The 18,940-nt window shown below is 43.9% G+C and overlaps 2 protein-coding genes across 2 annotated transcripts; one reads left to right on the top strand and one right to left on the bottom strand.

Moving 5' to 3' along the window:
• Positions 1–899: 899 nt before the first annotated feature.
• On the top strand, positions 900–2,369 carry LOC140722245 (uncharacterized). Its single transcript, XM_073037030.1, has one exon. The coding sequence runs from the start codon at positions 996–998 to the stop codon at positions 2,367–2,369; it is 1,374 nt and encodes a 457-aa protein (XP_072893131.1). The 5' UTR covers positions 900–995.
• A 9,599-nt stretch (positions 2,370–11,968) lies between these two features.
• LOC140722277 (uncharacterized) lies at positions 11,969–18,161 on the bottom strand. Its single transcript, XM_073037078.1, has 2 exons — positions 18,109–18,161; positions 11,969–14,223 (listed from the first exon to the last, which is right to left on the bottom strand). Exon 2 carries the CDS (start codon positions 13,815–13,817, stop codon positions 12,426–12,428), a length of 1,392 nt encoding a protein of 463 aa, XP_072893179.1. The 5' UTR covers positions 13,818–14,223; positions 18,109–18,161; the 3' UTR covers positions 11,969–12,425.
• Between the last annotated feature and the right edge of the window lie 779 nt (positions 18,162–18,940).

Genomic DNA, 18,940 nt, shown 5'->3' with positions numbered 1-18,940 from the left:
CTGACATCTCATTCCACAGTCTCACAACCATTTCAGTAAAGAGTTTTTCCACATGTTTCTGTTAAATTTTCACCTTTCCCACTTACCCATGATCCTCTGGTTGTCATCGCACCCAACCTCAGTGGAAAAAGCTGCTTGCATTTACTCTATCTATACCCTCATAATTTTGTATACTTCCAACAAATCCTCAAAACAATGTATACTTTCCTTATAATTAGATTATATTCAGAGCCTTTTTTTAAATGTATAAGATGATGAAGGGCATTGATGATGTGGATATCCAGAGTTTTATTCCCAAGGCTGAAATGGCTAATGCGAGGGACCATAGTTTTAAGGTGTTTTGAAATAGATTCCGAGGGGATGTCAGAGGTAAGCTTTTTACACAGAGAGTGGTGGGTGTGTGGAATGCACTGAGTACCGGCTATTTGTGTGAGAGTGTTTCAGTGACTGTGGGGCCAGGAATCCATGCAACTCAGTGGGAACCGGGAATGGAGACAGTCAAACTGAGCCAGGTCACAGATTGTACTTGGCAGAAATGCCCCGTTCTTATAGAGACAGAAAGAGCATCAGAGAATTTGAGGGTCATTCCAGATACCAGCTCTGTGCCCAGTTAGAAGATGATTTCTCTCTCCAACTTGGGTTGAACTTCATTGTAACAGCGTAATGCCAGATGACACCTTGATAACCCAAATGTTCTCACTGAAATGATGCCCTTCACCCACTGATGGATTTGTAAATTTTTTTACAGGTTAAAAATGACAAGAAACTTGTCTACTGGAATCATCAGCTCAGACAGTGGGAATGGATTCACTTGGTCATCACAACTAAAGGTGCATCAGCAAGTTCACACTCGGACAAGGCCATTCACCTGTTCTGTGTGTGAGAAGGGATTCAGACAGTTTTCCCATCTGTGGACACACCAGTCAGTTCACACTGGGCAGAGGCTGGTCATCTGCTGAAGTTATAAGGAAGAATTCACTTGGTCATCTGACCTAATGGCTCACCAGCGAATTCACACCAGGGAGCGGCCATTCACCTGCTCAGACTGTGGGAAGGGATTCACTAAAGCATCTAAACTTAAGGTACATCAGCGAGTTCACACTGGGGAGAGGCCATTTACCTGCTCAGACTGTGGGAAGGGATTCACTAAAGCATCTAAACTTAAGGTACATCAGCGAGTTCACACTGGAGAGAGGCCGTTTACCTGCTCAGACTGTGGGAAGGGATTCACTTGCTCGTCTCAACTGAAGGTACATCAGAGAGTTCACACTGGAGAGAGGCCGTTCACCTGCTCAGACTGTGGGAAGAAATTCAGTTGCTCATCTCAACTGAAAGTACATCAACGAGTCCACACTGGGGAGAGACCATTCACCTGCTCAGACTGCGGGAAGGGATTCACTCTGTCATCTAAACTGAAGGTACATCAGAGACTTCACACTGGAGAGAGGCCGTTCACCTGCTCAAACTGTGGGATGGGATTCACTTGCTCATCTAATCTGAAGGTACACCAGTCTGTTCACACGAGAGAGAGACCATTTACCTGCTCAGACTGTGGGAAGGGATTCACTCAGTCATCTAAACTGAAGATACATCAGAGAGTTCACACTGGAGAGAGGCCATTCACCTGCTCAGACTGTGGGAAGGGATTCGCTCGGTCATCTCAAGTGAAGGTACATCAGAGAGTTCACACTGGAGAGAGGCCATTCACCTGCTCAGAGTGTGGGAAGGGATTCACTCAGTCATCCACCTTAATTGCTCACCAGCGAGTTCACAACAGGGAGTGGCTGTTCAACTGCTCGGACTGTGGGAAGGGATTCACTTCATCATCTCAACTGAAGGTACATCAGCGAGTTCACACTGGGGAGAGGCCATTCACCTGCTCAGAGTGTGGGAAGGGGTTCAGTCAGTCATCCAACCTACAAGCACACCAGTCAGTTCACACAGGGGAGAGGCCATTCACCTGCTCAGTGTGTGGGAAGGGATTCACTCGGTCATATAAACTGAAGGTACATCAGCGAGTTCACACTGGAGAGAGGCCGTTCACCTGCTCCGACTGTGGGAAGGGATTCATTCAATCATCCACCCTAATAGAACACCAGCGAGTTCACACTGGGGAGAGACCATTCACCTGCACGGACTGTGGGAAGGGATTCACTTCATCATCTCAACTGAAGGAACATCAGCGAGTTCACACTGGGGAGAAGCCATTCACCTGCTCAGAGTGTGGGAAAGGATTCACTCAGTCATCCCACCTGCAAGCGCACCGGTCAGTTCACACTGGGGAGAGACCATACACCTGCTTAGACTGTGGGAAGGGATTCGCTTCGTCATCTCAACTACAGAGACACCAGCGAGTTCACACTGGGTAGAGTCCTTTCTCCTGCTGTGTATGTGGAAAGGGATTCACTCAGTCATGTAACCATATGTAACTCTCAATTCGCCTAGCAGCTTAATATAGGGGGTGTTCGCCCCCACCCCCCCCCCCCAGCACGGCCAAACTTAAGAAATCTTGTTTGGGTGGATGCTGCGTGATGTGTCCCCTGTTACAAATCAGTACCCCGAAATAACAAACAATACACAATATGTTATTAAAGGACTGGGCTCTATAATTCTTACTTTCACTATAGGGTTAGTAAAGAAAAAATAAGGGCCCATTTTCTCCATTTGTGTTTTCTCATCTGTCCCGGCAAGTGACCGTGAAAATCTCTCTTCCAGACTCAATGAAAGAACATTTCTCTCATTGGATAGCACCGCACTCCAAAACCCTGTTATCTCTGCTACATAGAAACCGTTACCTCAGCAGTGAAACATTACAGAGAGGTCATTACATTAGCAGTGAAACATTGCAGCGTGTTACACTTGTGACACACTACCAGGTTCACACTGGGGAGAAAGTTTCAATAAGCTGCATGCTGGATATTTGTCCATCACCATTGCTGAATGCAATTTCGAGAGTGACTGTCGGTGCTGAACTCTGCAATTATTGCTGCTGCTCACCACACCCAGTTCTGCACCCTGGTCACTGGGCATGGGAGGAGTTCCTTCTGCTGCATATTCACCTTTAATGGGACTGGATCTGTGACAAATAAATCAGTTCTATTTTAAACTCTCCGGTATTTAGTGAATTTATAACACACCTAGTGTACAGTAGAGAGTTAACTCATGCCGGCTGGACCCTGCCAGTGATACTGTTTGCAACAGTCCTTTTAAATCCTCCCCTGTTGTTCATCTCTCACTCTCCATTCACTCCATTCTCATCTCCCTCACTCTCCACTCACTCTGTGGGTGAAGAGGTTTCCCTTGAATTTTCTGCAGACTGAAGAAGTCGAGCTGTCTGCAGTTCTGTCTGAGATGTTCTTCGCCCCTCAAATCTCTGGGCTGAGGAAGAATGGCATTGGTTGTTAACCTCCCTATTCAGGGCTCATTTCCACATTATGGGTCATTTTCTCTGCTTCTAAAGGGTTGTTAGAAAACACCACTGTCCTCTAAACACTGAAAGCAGAATGGGAAACCATTAGTTGGGTGTTCAACGGAGCAGGGTCAGAAACCAGAGGCGGGTCCACACAGGGCATTGTTTGAGGTTCTGAACGATGGTCGGGGTAAGAACGTATGATGAGGAGAAGGGAATCAGCAACAGGGTGTGGCAACGAATGACAGATTAGTAACATTTGGAAGATGACAGAGAAGATAATTCAGTTATCTGACTGATGACACAAACAATGCCTGTTGTGAGGTGCTGCACTGGCCGAGGAACGTGTGTGTGTTGGGAATGGTTTTGTCTATTGAGGGAGTTGTTCCTGCTTGTTTATCCTGTAATATTATATCCGGATGGTTATTATAGATTGTCCTATCTGATATAATGTATTGATTATCATATAATTTGTAAGATTTTGACTCTAAACGTGGATCAGGCTTGAACTTACGGTGCCTCGATGAAGTGATGAGGGCATTCATGCGTTTGTATTTTAAAGCAAGGTTTTGGTGAATCATATTTGCCACTGATTGTACCTTTGTAAGTAATCAGATTGAGTTAAACTGCTGTCGGGTCCTGAAATGTGTTGGATTGTGTCTGATTTCTCTTGGCATTTTCTACACAGACAGACAGACAGACATACTTTATTGATCCCGAGGGAAATCGGGTTTCGTTACAGTCACACCAACCAAGAAGAGTGTAAAAATTACTTACTGCCTTATTGTTTGTATTTCATGTACTTTCGATTTTTCTTTCCTTTTGTTGACCACATTGATGTGTATTTCTGCAAGGAACCCCTTGTCAAGTGATTTTTGACAGGTCATGACCATTGCATCTGTTATCTCTTCAGCAGCCTCTCTCAGGTGTTACGAATCCCTCGGTTTCGTTTGCTGTGGACTGTCACTTTAAGAAAGTTCCTGAGTGAGGCGGGACTAACAGTGACGTCAGCCGGCAGCTTTCTCAGCTCAGAGAGAGAGCGAGATAGAGATTTAGAGAGAGCGATATATATAGATAGATATGAGACACACACACACACACACACACACACACACACACACACACACACACACACACACACACACACACACACACACACACACACACACACACACTCACACTCTCGGAACGAGGGAGACAGAACAGCCACTCTCGTAGTCTAAGACTTTTATTTAATAACTGCCAGGGCAAGGTTTGCTCCAGAATGTGTGTCTGTCACTTCGTATAATCCAAAGGAGTAGATTTAGGAATGTAATGTGGGACCACTTGAAGTTAACCCTTACCTGGATATGTTATGTGGTACTCACTTGAAGACGACATTCGTCTGATATATCGAACTGGATTTTGAATCGATTCAACGGACAAGATCTTGGACGACGGTTTGCGTTTACCTGTGGAATTCGACATAATTGCCTTCTCTCTACAATTACCCTGGACTACAAGTATCTCTCTCTGATCATTTATTTCTCCGATTACTGAACTTTCCTACGTTACCATCTCAAGACTCTAAGCCTTGATCCCCCAGGCTCGATAGTTTAGGAGTTATATTTACCCATATTTATACGCGTAACACTGTTAACTTTTGCTTAATTTGTTTAACTTACAATATTATAAGTAGTTACTAATAAAGATAATGGTTTTAACATCAAAACCGGACTCCGGTGTGAACTGTATTGCTGCTGGTTTGTTTCTAAAACGTTACATAGGACTCTGGGATATGCTCCATCTAGTTCAGGTGACTTATCCACTTAAAGAACCTGAGTTTGCCTCGCACGTTTTCCTTTGTAATAACAATGACATTCACTCCTGCTCCCTGACTCTCACGGATCTCTGGCACACTGCTGTGTCTTCCACAGAGAAGACAGATGCAAAGTACCTATCGAGTTCATCTACCATCTCTTCCCCATTTCTACCCCATGAGCATCATTTTCCAGAGGTCCGAAATAAACTATCGCCTCCCTTGCGCATTTTTATAATGGTGCATATTATTGTCTAGTTTGCTCTGATATTTCACCTTTCCCCTTCATATAGCTTTTTGCAGTTGCCTGTTGTTGGATTTTCAAAGGTACCCAATTATCTAACTTCCTACTCACTATTGCTACCTGAAGTCCATAACTTCCTTTGTCAGCCACGGTAGCCTAGCCGCGCCATTTGTGAACTACTACTGTGGGACATTATGACCTATTCTGTACATTATGAACTATTCCCAGAAACGTCAGCAACTTCTGCTTTGACGTCATCCTCACCAGTATCCTTCTCAAATCCACCTGGGGAATCACCTCTCTCATGCCTCTGTAATTCCCTTCATTCCATTGTGATACTATGCATGTGACCTATTGTGGTGAACTAGATATACCTGTCTGACTGCTCCTGTGGCTCCTCCCACAGACCCCTGTATAAAGGCGACTGTGGGCTGCTGCTCTCCCTCATTTTCCCCAGGATGTAGTGTTGTTTATTCTTCCAGTCAATAAAAGCCGATATCTCGCTTCCTAAGTCTCAGCGTGAGTTATTGATGGTGCATCACCTATGCTTCTCCCTCACAGATTGCAGTAGGAATTCAATCAGTATGGTCACTGCCTTCTGATGGTTCCTTTACATTAACCTCCCTAATAAGAGCTGAGTTATTGCACAACACCCAATCTAAGTTAGTAGTTCCACGAGTAGGCTCAACAATCAGTTGCTCTAAAAATCCATTTCGTAAGCATTCAGTACATTCCCTCTGTTGTGATCTCACACCAATCTGACTTTCCCAATTCTCCTGCAGATTGAAGCCACCCACTGTTTTTACAAAGGAGAGAACGTGTTTTGGAAGCTGAAAAGCCTGAAGGTGAACACACCAGGGTGCGGAAAGAGGTAGCTGAAGAGATTATGAAGGCATTATAGTCATAGAATACTACAGCACAGAAAAATCTTGTCCGTGCTAAAGCATTAATCTGCCGAATTCAAACAACTTCCACCTGGACCATAGCCCTCCTCATCCATGGACATAGGCAAACTTCTCTTAAAGGTTGAAATCGTCCCTGCCACTTGCCCTGGCAGCTCGTTGCACACTCTCCCCGACTCTGAATGAAGAAGCTCCCCCTAAGTTTTCTCTTAAAGTAATGAGTAATGATCTATCACGAATCACTAGATTTTGGAACGGTTCTGGCAAACTGGAAAGTTGCAAACCACACTCCACACTTTAAGAAGTGAGAGAGGGCAGAAGAAAATTATAGGACAGTTAGTCTGACCTCAGTGGTCAGGAATATGTTGGAGTGTATTAAGGGTGTGTGTTTTTGGATACTGTAATTGGGGACGCATAATGAAGTAGGCCAAAGTCAGCAGGATACCTTTAAAGGAAATTGTATCTGACAAATCACTTGCAATACTTTGAGGAAGCAACAGGCAAGATAGATAAAGCAGAAGCAGTGGATGTATTTTGCTTGGATTTTCGGATGATGAGTTCATGAATCACTTGCTTCTGGCATGGTCCCGGAGGACAGGAAGATTGCAAATGACAATCGACTATTTGAGAAGGGAGGAAGGCAGAGGAAAGCAAATCATAGTCCAGTTAGCCTCACCTCATGCTGGGGAAGTGTTTGAGTCTATTATTAGAGATGAGGTTTTGGGGTACTCGGAGACTAATGATAAAATAAGTCAAAGCCAGCATAGCTTCTGTACAGGGAAATCTTGCCTGACAAATCTGTTAGAGTTCTTCGAGGAAGTCATAAGCATGATGGACAACCGAGAGGCAGTGGATATAATTTACTTGGGTTTTCAGAAGGCATCTGATAAGGTGTCACACATGAGACTGTTTAACAGGATAAAAATCAGTAGATATACTGGCATGGATGGGAGGAATGGCTAACAGCCAAGAGGGAGCGAGTGGGAATTAAAGAAGCCTTTTCTGGTTGGCTAGCAGTGAATAGTGGTCATGGGGCAGTAGTCTGTCCGCTGCTTTTCAAATTATTTGTCAATGATTTGGATAATGGAATTGCTGGCTTTGTGTCAAGGTATGCGGATGATTCAAAGATAGATGGAGGCGCTATTAGTGCTAGGGAAGCAATGCGACTGCAGCAGGACAGACAAATTTGAAGAATGGGCAAAAACTGAGAGAGGGAGAGTAGTGAAGGAAGAAACTTCTTGGGATATAATGACAAACAGACAGACATACTTTATTGATCCTGAGGGAAATTTGGTTTTGTTACAGTCGCACCAACCAAGAATAGTGTAGAAATATAGCAATATAAAATCATAAATATTTAAATAATAATAAGTAAATTATGCCAAGTGGAAATTAGTCCAACACCAGCCTATTGGCTCAGGGTGTCTGACACTCCGAGGGAGGTGTTGTAAAGTTTGATAGGCACAGGTAGGAATGACTTCCTATGAAACTCAGTGTTGCATCTCGGTGGAATGAGTCTCTGGCTGAATGTACTCCTGTGCCTAATCAGTACATTATGGAGTGGATGGGAGACATTGTCCAAGATGGCATGCAACTTGGACAGCATCCTCCTTTCAGACAGCACTATCAGAGAGTCCAGTTCCATCCCCACAACATAACTGGCTTTACGAATGAGTTTGTTAATTTTGTTGGTGTCTGCTACCCTCAGCCTGCTGCCCCAGCACACAACAGCAAACAGGATAGCACTGGCCACTACAGACTCGTAGAACATCCTCGGCAGATGTTAAAGGACCTCAGTCTCCTCATGATATAGAGACGGCTCTGACCCTTCTTGTAGACAGCCTCAGTGTTCTTTGACCAGTCCAGTTTATTTTCAATTCATATCCCCAGGTATTTGCAATCCTCCACCATGTCCACACTGACCCCTTGAATGGAAACAGGGGTCACCGGTGCCTTAGCTCTCCTCAGGTCCACCACCAGCTCCTTAGTCTTTTTCACTTTAAGCTGTAGATGATTCTGTTCACACCATGTGACAAAGTTTCCCACCGTAGCCCTGTACTCAGCCTCATCTGCGGTGCTGATGCATCCAGCTATGGCAGAGTCATCAGAAAACTTCTGAAAATTTCCTTAACGATTCTCGAAAGATCATTGCTAATGCATTCATATCTCTTCAGCCATCTCTGGTTGGAGTACCACCTGGTCCAGGTGACCTATTTACCTTCAGACCATCTGTTTCCCAAGAACCATCTCCCAGGTAACATAACTTTAAACATTCTGACCACTAACATTAGGGACTTCCATATTCCTGCAAGTGTCTTCGACAGATAAGAGTGATGCACAATACTTATTCAGTTCATCTGCCATCACCTTCCGCACCCACCCCATTACTACCTCTCCAGCATCATTTTTCAGAGGTTTGATATTCACTTCAGCCTCTCGTTTACACTATTACCTGAAGAAAAAATTGTTATCCCCTTTAATATTGCTGCCTAGCTCATCGATGTATTCCATCTTTTCCTTCTCAATTATTTTAGTTGCATTCTGTTTGTTCTTAAAAGCTTCCCAATCATCTAGCTTCCTAGTAATTTTTGCTCTAAGCCATCTCTTTGGTTTTTATGTTGTCTTTGGTTTCTCTTATCAGCCACAGTTTTGTCACCTTACCTTTAGAATACTACTTCCTTTTTGTGATGTGTATATCCTTGCATTCCGAATTGCTTCCAGAAATTCCAGCCATTGCTGCTCTGTTTTCAACCTTGCCTGTGTTCTTTTCAAATCAATTTTGACCAATTTTTCTCTCATGCCTCTCTAATTCTCTGTATTCCACATCTGACTTTAGCTTCTCCTTCTCTAATGTCGGGGAAATTTGATCACATTAAGATCCCTTGCCCCTGAGGGTTCTTTGAACCTGAGTAACCTAATTAATTCCAGTTCATTACAACACCCAATCCAGAATAGCTGATCCCCAAGTGGCCTCAAACACGAGCTGCTCCAAAAAGCATCTCATAGGCATTCTAGGAGTACTTCCTCTTGAGACCAACACCATCCTAATTTTCCGAATCACCTACATGACAATCCCCCATAACATTGCCCTTTTGACACGCATTTTCTATCTCCCATTCTGATTTGTGGACCACATACTTACTACTGTTTGGAGGTCTCTATACAATTCCCATCAGGGATTTTTTTTTTACAATTGCTGTTTCTTAATTCTACCCACAGATTCTACAACTCCCAACACTATGCCATCTCTTTCTAATGATTTTATTGAATATTTTAACAACAGGTTCCACACAACCCCATGGCCAGCTTGTTCCTGGCTTGTTCTTTCAAGAAACATGTAAGTATCTGGGAAACAAGAGGACCTGAAGATGCTAGAAATCTAGAGTAATACACACAATGTGCTGGAGGGGCTCAGCATGTCAGGCAGCATCTAATGATGGGAATCAAATTTTTGGGCCAAGACCCCTTATCAGGACTCTTGATACCCACGTATCTGGAATATCAAGAAGCTAAGAAAATAGGAAGTAGTGCAAAATAGGAAAACCTTTGAAAAATTTAGTTCAAGGCTTTAAAAAAACCTGTCAGAGCTCAATAGTTAACAAACACAACAAAGGCAATAAACACTTCCATCAACACTGACATTGAATTATTTTTTACAAAGATATCTTGGTCCCATTTCAATCAGTAGAATTTACAAAGATAAATAAGAACTTTAGAAAACTTTAGAAAAGACTATTTACACCCAAACCCACTTAGATTAACACCAGCTTGGACAGAACGAGGAAGAGATATAACACACATGATAAAAAATCACACAACAGTCAGATAAAACTAAGTATATATTTTCATCAAAAATGAACAGGATTCAGCACTCCATGTGTGTATATGCAATCGTGATAAGCAATACAGACCAGAAAACTTAAATGAAAGACCAACTCAGAAAAATGAATTACCACTATGGAAGAAAGCATTAACCATTGGAATGAGTATGACCCTCCATGGGAGACATCCCAACAATCTAAGCAGATCAGATGTTGACAAAGAAGCATCGAGCACTCCACTGAGAGTTCGAGACTTCTTCCCACAAACAGAGGGGTTCCTTGCAGAAATACAGGACAAGGTGGTTAACAAAATGAAAAAAAAATCAAAAATACATGAAATACAAATAAAAAACAAAGCAGTAAGTGCAGAAAATGCCAAGAGAAACCAGACACAATCCAACACATTCCAGGATTCTGCAGTAGTTGAACTCAATCTGATCACTTGTGCAGGTACAATGAAGTTCTAAATATCATTCACCAACATCTTGCTTTAAAATACAAACTCATCAATGACCTCCAGCACTTCATCAAGGCACCATAAATTCAAGCCTGATCCAGTTTTAGAGTTAAAATCTAACATTATATGATAATCAATACATTATGTCAGATAGGACAATTCATAATAATTATCTGGATATAATATTACAGGATAAATAAGCAGGAACAACTCGCTCAATAGATAAAACCATTCCCAACACACAAATGTTCCTTGACCAGTGAAGCACCTCACCACAGCTATTGTTTGTATTATCAGACAACCAAAAGATTTTCTCTGCCAATCAGCTTCCAAATGTTGCTACTGTGTCATTCGTTGCCACGTCCTGCTGAATCCCTTCTCCTGATCATACATTCTTACACCAACCATCATCCAGAGCCCCAAACTCTGCCCTTTGCAGACCCGCCTCTGGCTTCTGACCCTGCTTCGTTTCCCATTCTGCTTTCAGTCTTTGGAGGACAGTGGTGTTATCTTAAGAAGCAGGGAAAATTGCACATAATGTGGAAATGAGCCCTGAATAAGGAGATTAACTACGAATGGCATTCTTCCTCAGTCCAGAAATTAGAGGGCCAAGGGACATCTCAGACAGAACTGCAGTCAGCTCGACTTCTTCAGTCTGCAGAAAATTCAAGGGAAACCTCTTCACCCACAGAGTGGTGACTGTTTGGAACCCATCACAACAGGGAGAGCGAGAGGGGAACAAAAGGGGAGGATTTAAAAGGACTGTCGTGGAACAGAATCACTGGCCGGGTCCAGCAGGCCTGAGTTGACTCACACTAGGTGTGTTATAAATTCACTAAGTACTGGAGACAGAGTTTAAAATAAACTGATTTATTTGTCTCAGATCCAGAACATTAAACTCCAGTCCCATTAAAAGTGAATGTGCAGCAGAAGAAACTCCTCCCATTCCCAGTGACCAGGGTGCAGAACTGGGTGTGGTGAGCAGCAGCAATAATTGCAGAGTTCAACACTGACAGTCACTCTCGAAATTGCATTCAGCAACGGTGATGGACAAATCTCCAGCATGCAGCTCATTGAAACTTTCTTCCCAGTGTGAACCCGGTAGTGTGTCACAAGTGTAACATGCTGTAAGGTTTCACTACTGCTACAGTTACATTACTGCTAATGTAATGGCCTCTATGTAATTTTTCACTGCTGAGGTAAAGGTTTCTATGTAGCAGCATTGTTTAGGTTACAACTAGAGATAAAAGGGTTTGGAGTGCAAGGCTATCCAATGACAGCAATGTTCTCTCTTGTGAGTCTGAAAGAGAGATTTTCGTGGTCTTTTGATGGGGAGAGATGGGAAAACTCGAATGGTGAGAGTGAGCCCTTTCTCTTTTCTTTTGGTTTATTTCACTAACTATATCGTCAAAGTAAGAATTATAAAGCTCAATTGTTTAATCACTATTGTGTACCATTTGTTATTTCGGGGTACTGATTTGTAACAGGGGTCATCACATAGCACCCACCCAAACAAGATTCCTTATATTTGGCTGGGCCAGGGGTCTATCACCCCCTATATAAATCTGCTAGCCAAAGCAAGAGTTACATGAGGTTTAATGACTGAGTAAATTGCTTCCCACATTCACAGCAGGTGAACGGCCTCTCACCAGTGTGAACTCAATGATGCACATTTGGTTGATTTGATTGAAAGAATCTCTTCTGAAAGTCTGAGCTGGTGATCGGCATCTACCCAGTGTGAAATTGCTGGTGTCTCCGTAGTTAAGATGACCGACTGAATCCTTTCCCACAGTCTCAGCATATGAATGGCCTCTCCCCAGTATGAACTCGCTGATGTACCTTCAGCTTAGATGAACAAGTGAATCCCTTTCCACAGTCTGAGCAGGTGAATGGCCTTTCTCCAGTGTGAACTCGCTGATGTAACTTCAGTTTAGATGAGCAAGTGAATCCCTTCCCACAGTCCAAGCAGGTGAACGGCCTCTCCCCAGTGTGAACTGACTGGTGTGCCTTTAGTGTGTATGACTGAGTGAATCCCTTCCCACAGTTTGAGCAGGTGAAAGGCCTCTCCCCAGTGTGAACTGACTGGTGCCTCAGTAGCTGCGATGACAAAGTGAATCCCTTCCCACAGTCTGAGCAGGTGAACGGCCTCTCCCCAGTGTGAACTCTCTGATGTACCTTCAATTGGGATGAGCAAGTGAATCCCTTCCCACAGTCTGAGCAGGTGAATGGCCTCTCTCCAGTGTGAACTCGCTGATGTACCATCAGTTTAAATGAGCAAGTGAATCCTTTCCCACAGTCCGAGCAATTGAACGGCTGCTCCCCAGTGTGAATTCTCTGATGTACCTTCAGTTGGGATGAGCAAGTGATTCCTTTCCCACAGTCCAAGCAGGTGAATGGTCTCTCCCCGGTGTGAACTCGTTGATGTACCTTCAGTTGGGATGAGCAAGTGAATCCTTTCCCACAGTCCAAGCAGGTGAAAGGCCACTCCCCGGTGTGAATTCGTTGATGTACCAGTAGTTCGGATGACCGAGTGAATCCCTTCCCACAATCTGAGCAGGTGAATGGCCTCTCCCCAGTGTGAACTCGCTGGTGTACCAGTAGTTCGGATGACCGAGTGAATCCTTTCCCACAGACGGAGCAGGTGAACGGCCTTTCTCCAGTGTGAGCTCTCTGATGTACCTTCAGTTGGGATGAGCAAGTGTATCCCTTCCCACAGTCCGAGCAGGTGAATGGCCTCTCCCCAGTGTGAACTCGCTGATGTACCTTCAGTTTAGATGACTGAGTGAATCCCTTCCCACAGTCTGAGCAGGTGAACGGCCACTCCCCAGTGTGAACTCGCTGGTGTACCTTCAGTTGGGATGAGCAAGTGAATGTCTTCCCACAGTCCAAGCAGGTGAACGGCCTCTCCCCAGTGTGAACTCGCTGATGTACCATCAGTTTAGATGAACAAGTGAATCCCTTCCAACAGACTGAGCAGGTGAATGGCCGCTCCCCAGTGTGAACTCTCTGATGCACCTTCAGTTGAGATGATTCATTGAATCCCTTCCCACAGTCCGAGCAGGAGAATGGCCTCTCGCCAGTGTGAACTCGCTGATGTACCTTCAGTTTAGATGACCGAATGAATCCCTTCCCACATTCTGAGCAGGTGTATGGCCGCTCCGCTGTGTGAACTCGCTGGTGAGCCATTAGTCAGATGACTGAGTGAATCCTTCCCCACAAATTCAGATGACCAGCCTCTGTGCAGTGTGAACTGACTGGTGTGTCCACAGGTGGGATGACCGACTGAGTCCCTTCTCACACACAGAATAGCTGAATAGCTTTGCCCAGTGTGAATTCGCTGATGTACCTTAAATTGAGATGACCAAGTGAATCCCTCCACACTGTCTGAGCAGATGAACGGGTTCCCCCTGTGTAAAATGACTGGTATGTCAGTCAGTCAGATGATGGAGTATATCGCTCCACATATTCTGAGTAGGAAGGATGATCGATTGAATCCCTTGCTCCACTTCTTAAATATCTGGACAGAGGCATCAAAACTGGTGTGTCGTGTTCAAGATTCCTGCAGATTCCTGCATTCCTTTTCATTTTTAACCTGTAAAAAGATTTATAAAATCCATCAATGGGTGTAGGACAACATTTCAGATAAAATCACTTGATTTGCTAAGGTGTGATCTGGCATCACACTGTTACAGTGAGTTTCAACCCAAGTTGGAGTGAGAAGTCATCTTCTAACTTGGCACAATGCTGGTATCGCTGATGCTCTTCCTGTCTCTGTAAGAATGGGGCATTTCTGCCATCTCCAATATGTGACCTGGCTCAGTTTGTCTCTGTCCATTGGTATTCCCTGTTCCCACTGAGCTGCATGGGTGCCTGGCCCCACAGTAACTGAAACACTCTGGGAATAATACTCTGGCTATCCACATGATCAATGCCCCTCAACAGCTTATACACCTAAAAAAACTCTAAACATAAACAAGGAAATTATACATTGTTTTGAGGATTTGTTGGAAGTATACAAAATTATGAGGGTATGAGGGTAAATGCAAACAGGTTTTCCACTGAGGTTGGGTGGGATGAGAACCAGAGGATCATGGATAAGAGGGAAGGTGAAAATTTAATGGAAACCTTTGGGAAAAGATCTTTACTGAAATGGTCATGAGAGAGTGGTATGAGATGCTAGCACGTGGTGAAAATGAGCTTAATTTCAGCATTTAAAAAAGTTTTGGATGGGAGCCTGGATGGTAGGGGTATGGAGGGTGATGGTCCCGGTGCAGGTAGTTGCATAAGGCAGCTTAAATCTTTTTTCAGCATTGGCACAATGGGCCAAATAGCCTGTTTTCAAACTGAACTTCTCCATGATTCTATGACAGAGAAGCTGGCCAAACTTGTTTGGAAGGGAAAAGTTAGGACTGACATTGGATCAGCAATGGCTGGAGTTTCTGGGAGCAATGCAGGAACTGAGTGATCGATACATCTCAAAGAAGTGGAAGCATTGGAAATGCAGGATGACACAACAGTGGCTAAAATAAGAAGCCAAAGCCAACATAAAAGCCAACGAGAGGGCAAACAAAAGAGTAAAAACTATTGGGAAGCTTTTAGAAACCAACAGAAGACGACTAAAAAATAAGTCAAATGAACTCAGGGCATGAAATTATGATATTATAGTCATCAATGAGTCTTGGTAGCACCCAACAGTCCGAGGCATTTAGAGGAACACAATATCTCTTGGAAACCAATGTTGCCTGCACCAATTACACTTCAACATTTATTTCTACAAGTACATACACACTCTACATTCTCAAAACTTCACCTGAACAACTGCCACTTACCAAGTACTCCTTTGCCAGAAAACAGCCTGTCCCAAGCCACACTTGTCAGATCCTTTCTGATACCATCAAAATTGACCATTCTCCAACTTCGAATCTCAACCCATGGTCCAGACCTCTCTTTTTCCATATTTACTTGGAACCTCATGGCCTTATGATCACTAGATACAAAGTGTTCTCATACACTAATTTCTGTCACTAGTCCTGGATCATTTCCTAATACCTTTTTGCATACTTTTATGTCTGGAATTCTATGTGCTGATTAAGGGCATATTTGATAAACTCTACCCCATTTAGTCCTTTTACATTATGGGAGTCTCAGTCAATATTTGGAAAGTTAAAATGACTTACTGAATCAACCTTTGTTTCTTGGCATAGTCGGTGATTTCTCTACAAATTTGTTCCTCTCAATCCCTCAGACTGTTGGGTGCAACCAAGTCCCGGTAATGGCTACAATATCATAATTCCCTGTCCTGAGCTCATCAGGCTTTCCTATGATAATTCTTGCATTGTGATATACACAGCTCAGGACAGTCTTCACACCATGCTCAACCTCTTGATTGATGACTTTGTCTGAGGTCTGAACAACATCTGTCCGGTGTCAAAACAAACTCTCTGGGACAGCTTCTTCCACCAGTCTACCAGACTTTAATTCAATGCTGAAAGGATTGTATTTCTGTGTAATATTGACTGTGCTGTTGTACATACAATTTATTGTAAATTACTATAAATTGGACATTGCACATTTAGATGGAGATGCAACATAAAGATTTGTACTCCTCATGTATATGAAGGATATAAGTAAGAAAATCAATTCAATTCACCCTCTCCAGTATCTGTTCTGGCATTCTGGTCCATACCCCTTGAAACTTTAGTTTAACCTCTAACCCCCCCCCGCCCACTAGCAGTAGCAAGCCTCACCCCTAGGCTATTAGTCCCCTTCTAGTTCTGTTCCCCTCAGTAACAAATCATGTATCACCACTTTGACATTCCACTGCCAGCTAATTCCCTCCAACACTTTCTAAAGTGGTCCATCTATTGTTGTGGGGGATGGCCACAAAAGTACTCTACGATGGCTATTTAACATCGTTCCCCTTCCTGACTTTCACCCAGTTTCCTGTGTCCTGCAACCTGGGTGTAACACCTCTCTTCATGTCATACCTATCACGCCCTCTGAATCCCGGATGATCTGGAATTCATCCATTTCCAGTTCCAACTCCTTAAAGTGCAGGTTTACAAGCTGCAGCTGGGTGCACATCTTGTAGGTGAGGGTATCAGGGACACTGGAGGTCACTTCACCTTCCCACCAGTCCCTTCTGATTTGTGAAGACCAGTGTGTGCAAAAATCTTATGCTGTGCAATTTTGACCCAGTGACAGCAGCATATGCACACTGAATTTTATATAGAGAGGTATTCATTTTAACAATGTCAATAAGAACTTCTATCTCCTCTGGGTTTGATCGAGTTCATCTGCACTCTCACACAACCTATGTAGCAGGCCTATAGTGGATAATTAAGGATATTCTCGTCAGAGCATTTGGACACCATCCATATGTGATTTGCTTGCTAAGCAACGCTTTAAACAGTCAAATTTCCAAATATCACTCCACTTCTTCCCACATGCAAATTTTGCAGCAACTTTTACATCACTACAATACATGCAGGTAACACCAGTTTTTGTATTGTACATAAATATTCCCTCTGAACCCTCCCCCAGGTGATAGATGGTGGTGAATTCATTGATGGAAATGCCAATGAATGTGAAGGGAAGGGCAGTAGTCTGTCTCACTGGAGTCTGTGATGTGAAAGCTACATGATGCCCAGGGCAAAGGAGTTTGATATCATTATGTACCAAGAGAAAAGGGGACAAAACATGTTCTCACTGGTAGAAAAGTCCAGAGCAAGAGGAAATAGAACAAGCAACACACACAAAATGCTGGAGGAACTCAGCAGGCCAGGCAAAATCTATGTAAAAGAGTACTAATGCTGAGTTCCTCTGGCATTTTGTGTGTGTTGCTTTGATTTCCAGCATCTGCAGATTTTCTCTTGTTTTTGATTATATAGGCATCCGCTAGTCTCATGAGACCATGGATTTGTGCCTTGGAAGGTTTCCAGGATGCAGGCCTGGGCAGGGTTGTATGGGAGACCAGCAGCTGCCCATGCTGCAAGTCTCCCCTCTCCACGCCCCCGATGTTGTCCAAGGGCATTAGGACCCATACAGCTTGGCACCGGTGTCGTCGCAGAGCAATGTGTTGTTAAGTGCATTGCTCAAGGACACAACGCGCTGCCTCAGCTGAGGCCCGAACTAGTGACCTTCAGATCACTTGGCCACGCGCCAAGTGGATAAGTGTTTGTAATTGCAGGTAGAACAAAGGTGATTTTCTCAACTGGTGATGGAAACGATTTTGTTCCCTTTCTCCGAGTTCCCAATCCTTGCATTCAGATAGCTGGAGCTCAGCTCTGTCTGAGAGATCCATCGGTTCCCATTCCCTCATCAGACGGAAGCTCCCCGGTGCTGGTGTACGGGTCGTGGGGCTGGAGAGATGGAAGAGGGCAGGACTGTCCCGGGATTGCGGGGTGTAATGTTCGAAACTCACAGCAATTGTCCCGAGGTCGGAGCTTAAGATAATATCACGAAGAATCGCTCTTACCTGCTTCCGACATTTTCCGAGGCTTTTTGTGTACTGCGCGCATGCGTGATATCCGGAGACCGCTGCAGCCCTGACGCCTGCGCATTTGATCGGTGCTTCACGGGTAATCACGCTGCAGTTAAAAGTTTCTGCATGTACTGGTTCAAGATAGATAGATAGATACTTTATTCATCCCCATGGGGAAATTCAACATTTTTTCCAATGTCCCATACACTTGTTGTAGCAAAAACTCCTTACATACAATACTTAACTCAGTAATAATATGATATGAATCTAAATCACTAACTCAAAAAGCATTAATAATAGCTTTAAAAAAAAAGTTCTTAAGTCCTGGCAGTTGAATTGTAAAGCCTAATGGCATTGGGGAGTATTGACCTCTTCATCCTGTCTGAGGAGCATTGCATCGACAGTAACCTGTCGCTGAAACTGCTTCTCTGTCTCTGGATGGTGCTATGTAGAGGATGTTCAGGGTTTTCCATAATTGACCGTAGCCTACTCAGCGCCCTTCGCTCAGCTACCGATGTTAAACTCTCCAGTACTTTGCCCACGACAGAGCCCGCCTTCCTTATCAGCTTATTAAGACGTGAGGCGTCCTTCTTCTTAATGCTTCCTCCCCAACACGCCACCACAAAGAAGAGGGCGCTCTCAACAACTGACCTATAGAACATCATCAGCATCTCACTGCAGACATTGAATGACGCCAACCTTCTAAGGAAGTACAGTCGACTCTGTGCCTTCCTGCACAAGGCAATTGTGTTGGCAGTCCAGTCTAGCTTCTCGTCCAACTGTACTCCCAGATACTTGTAGGTCTTAACCTGCTCCACACATTCTC

Source organism: Hemitrygon akajei, unplaced genomic scaffold, assembly GCF_048418815.1.
Source record: "Hemitrygon akajei unplaced genomic scaffold, sHemAka1.3 Scf000073, whole genome shotgun sequence".
NCBI lineage: Eukaryota > Metazoa > Chordata > Chondrichthyes > Myliobatiformes > Dasyatidae > Hemitrygon > Hemitrygon akajei.
This window is presented reverse-complemented; position numbering and strand designations above follow the sequence as displayed.

Coding starts and splice junctions, on each gene's coding strand:
- LOC140722245 (XM_073037030.1), top strand. CDS start 996: ATGGCTCACCAGCGAATTCACACCAGGGAGCGGCCATTCACCTGCTCA.
- LOC140722277 (XM_073037078.1), bottom strand. CDS start 13,817: ATGGCTCACCAGCGAGTTCACACAGCGGAGCGGCCATACACCTGCTCA.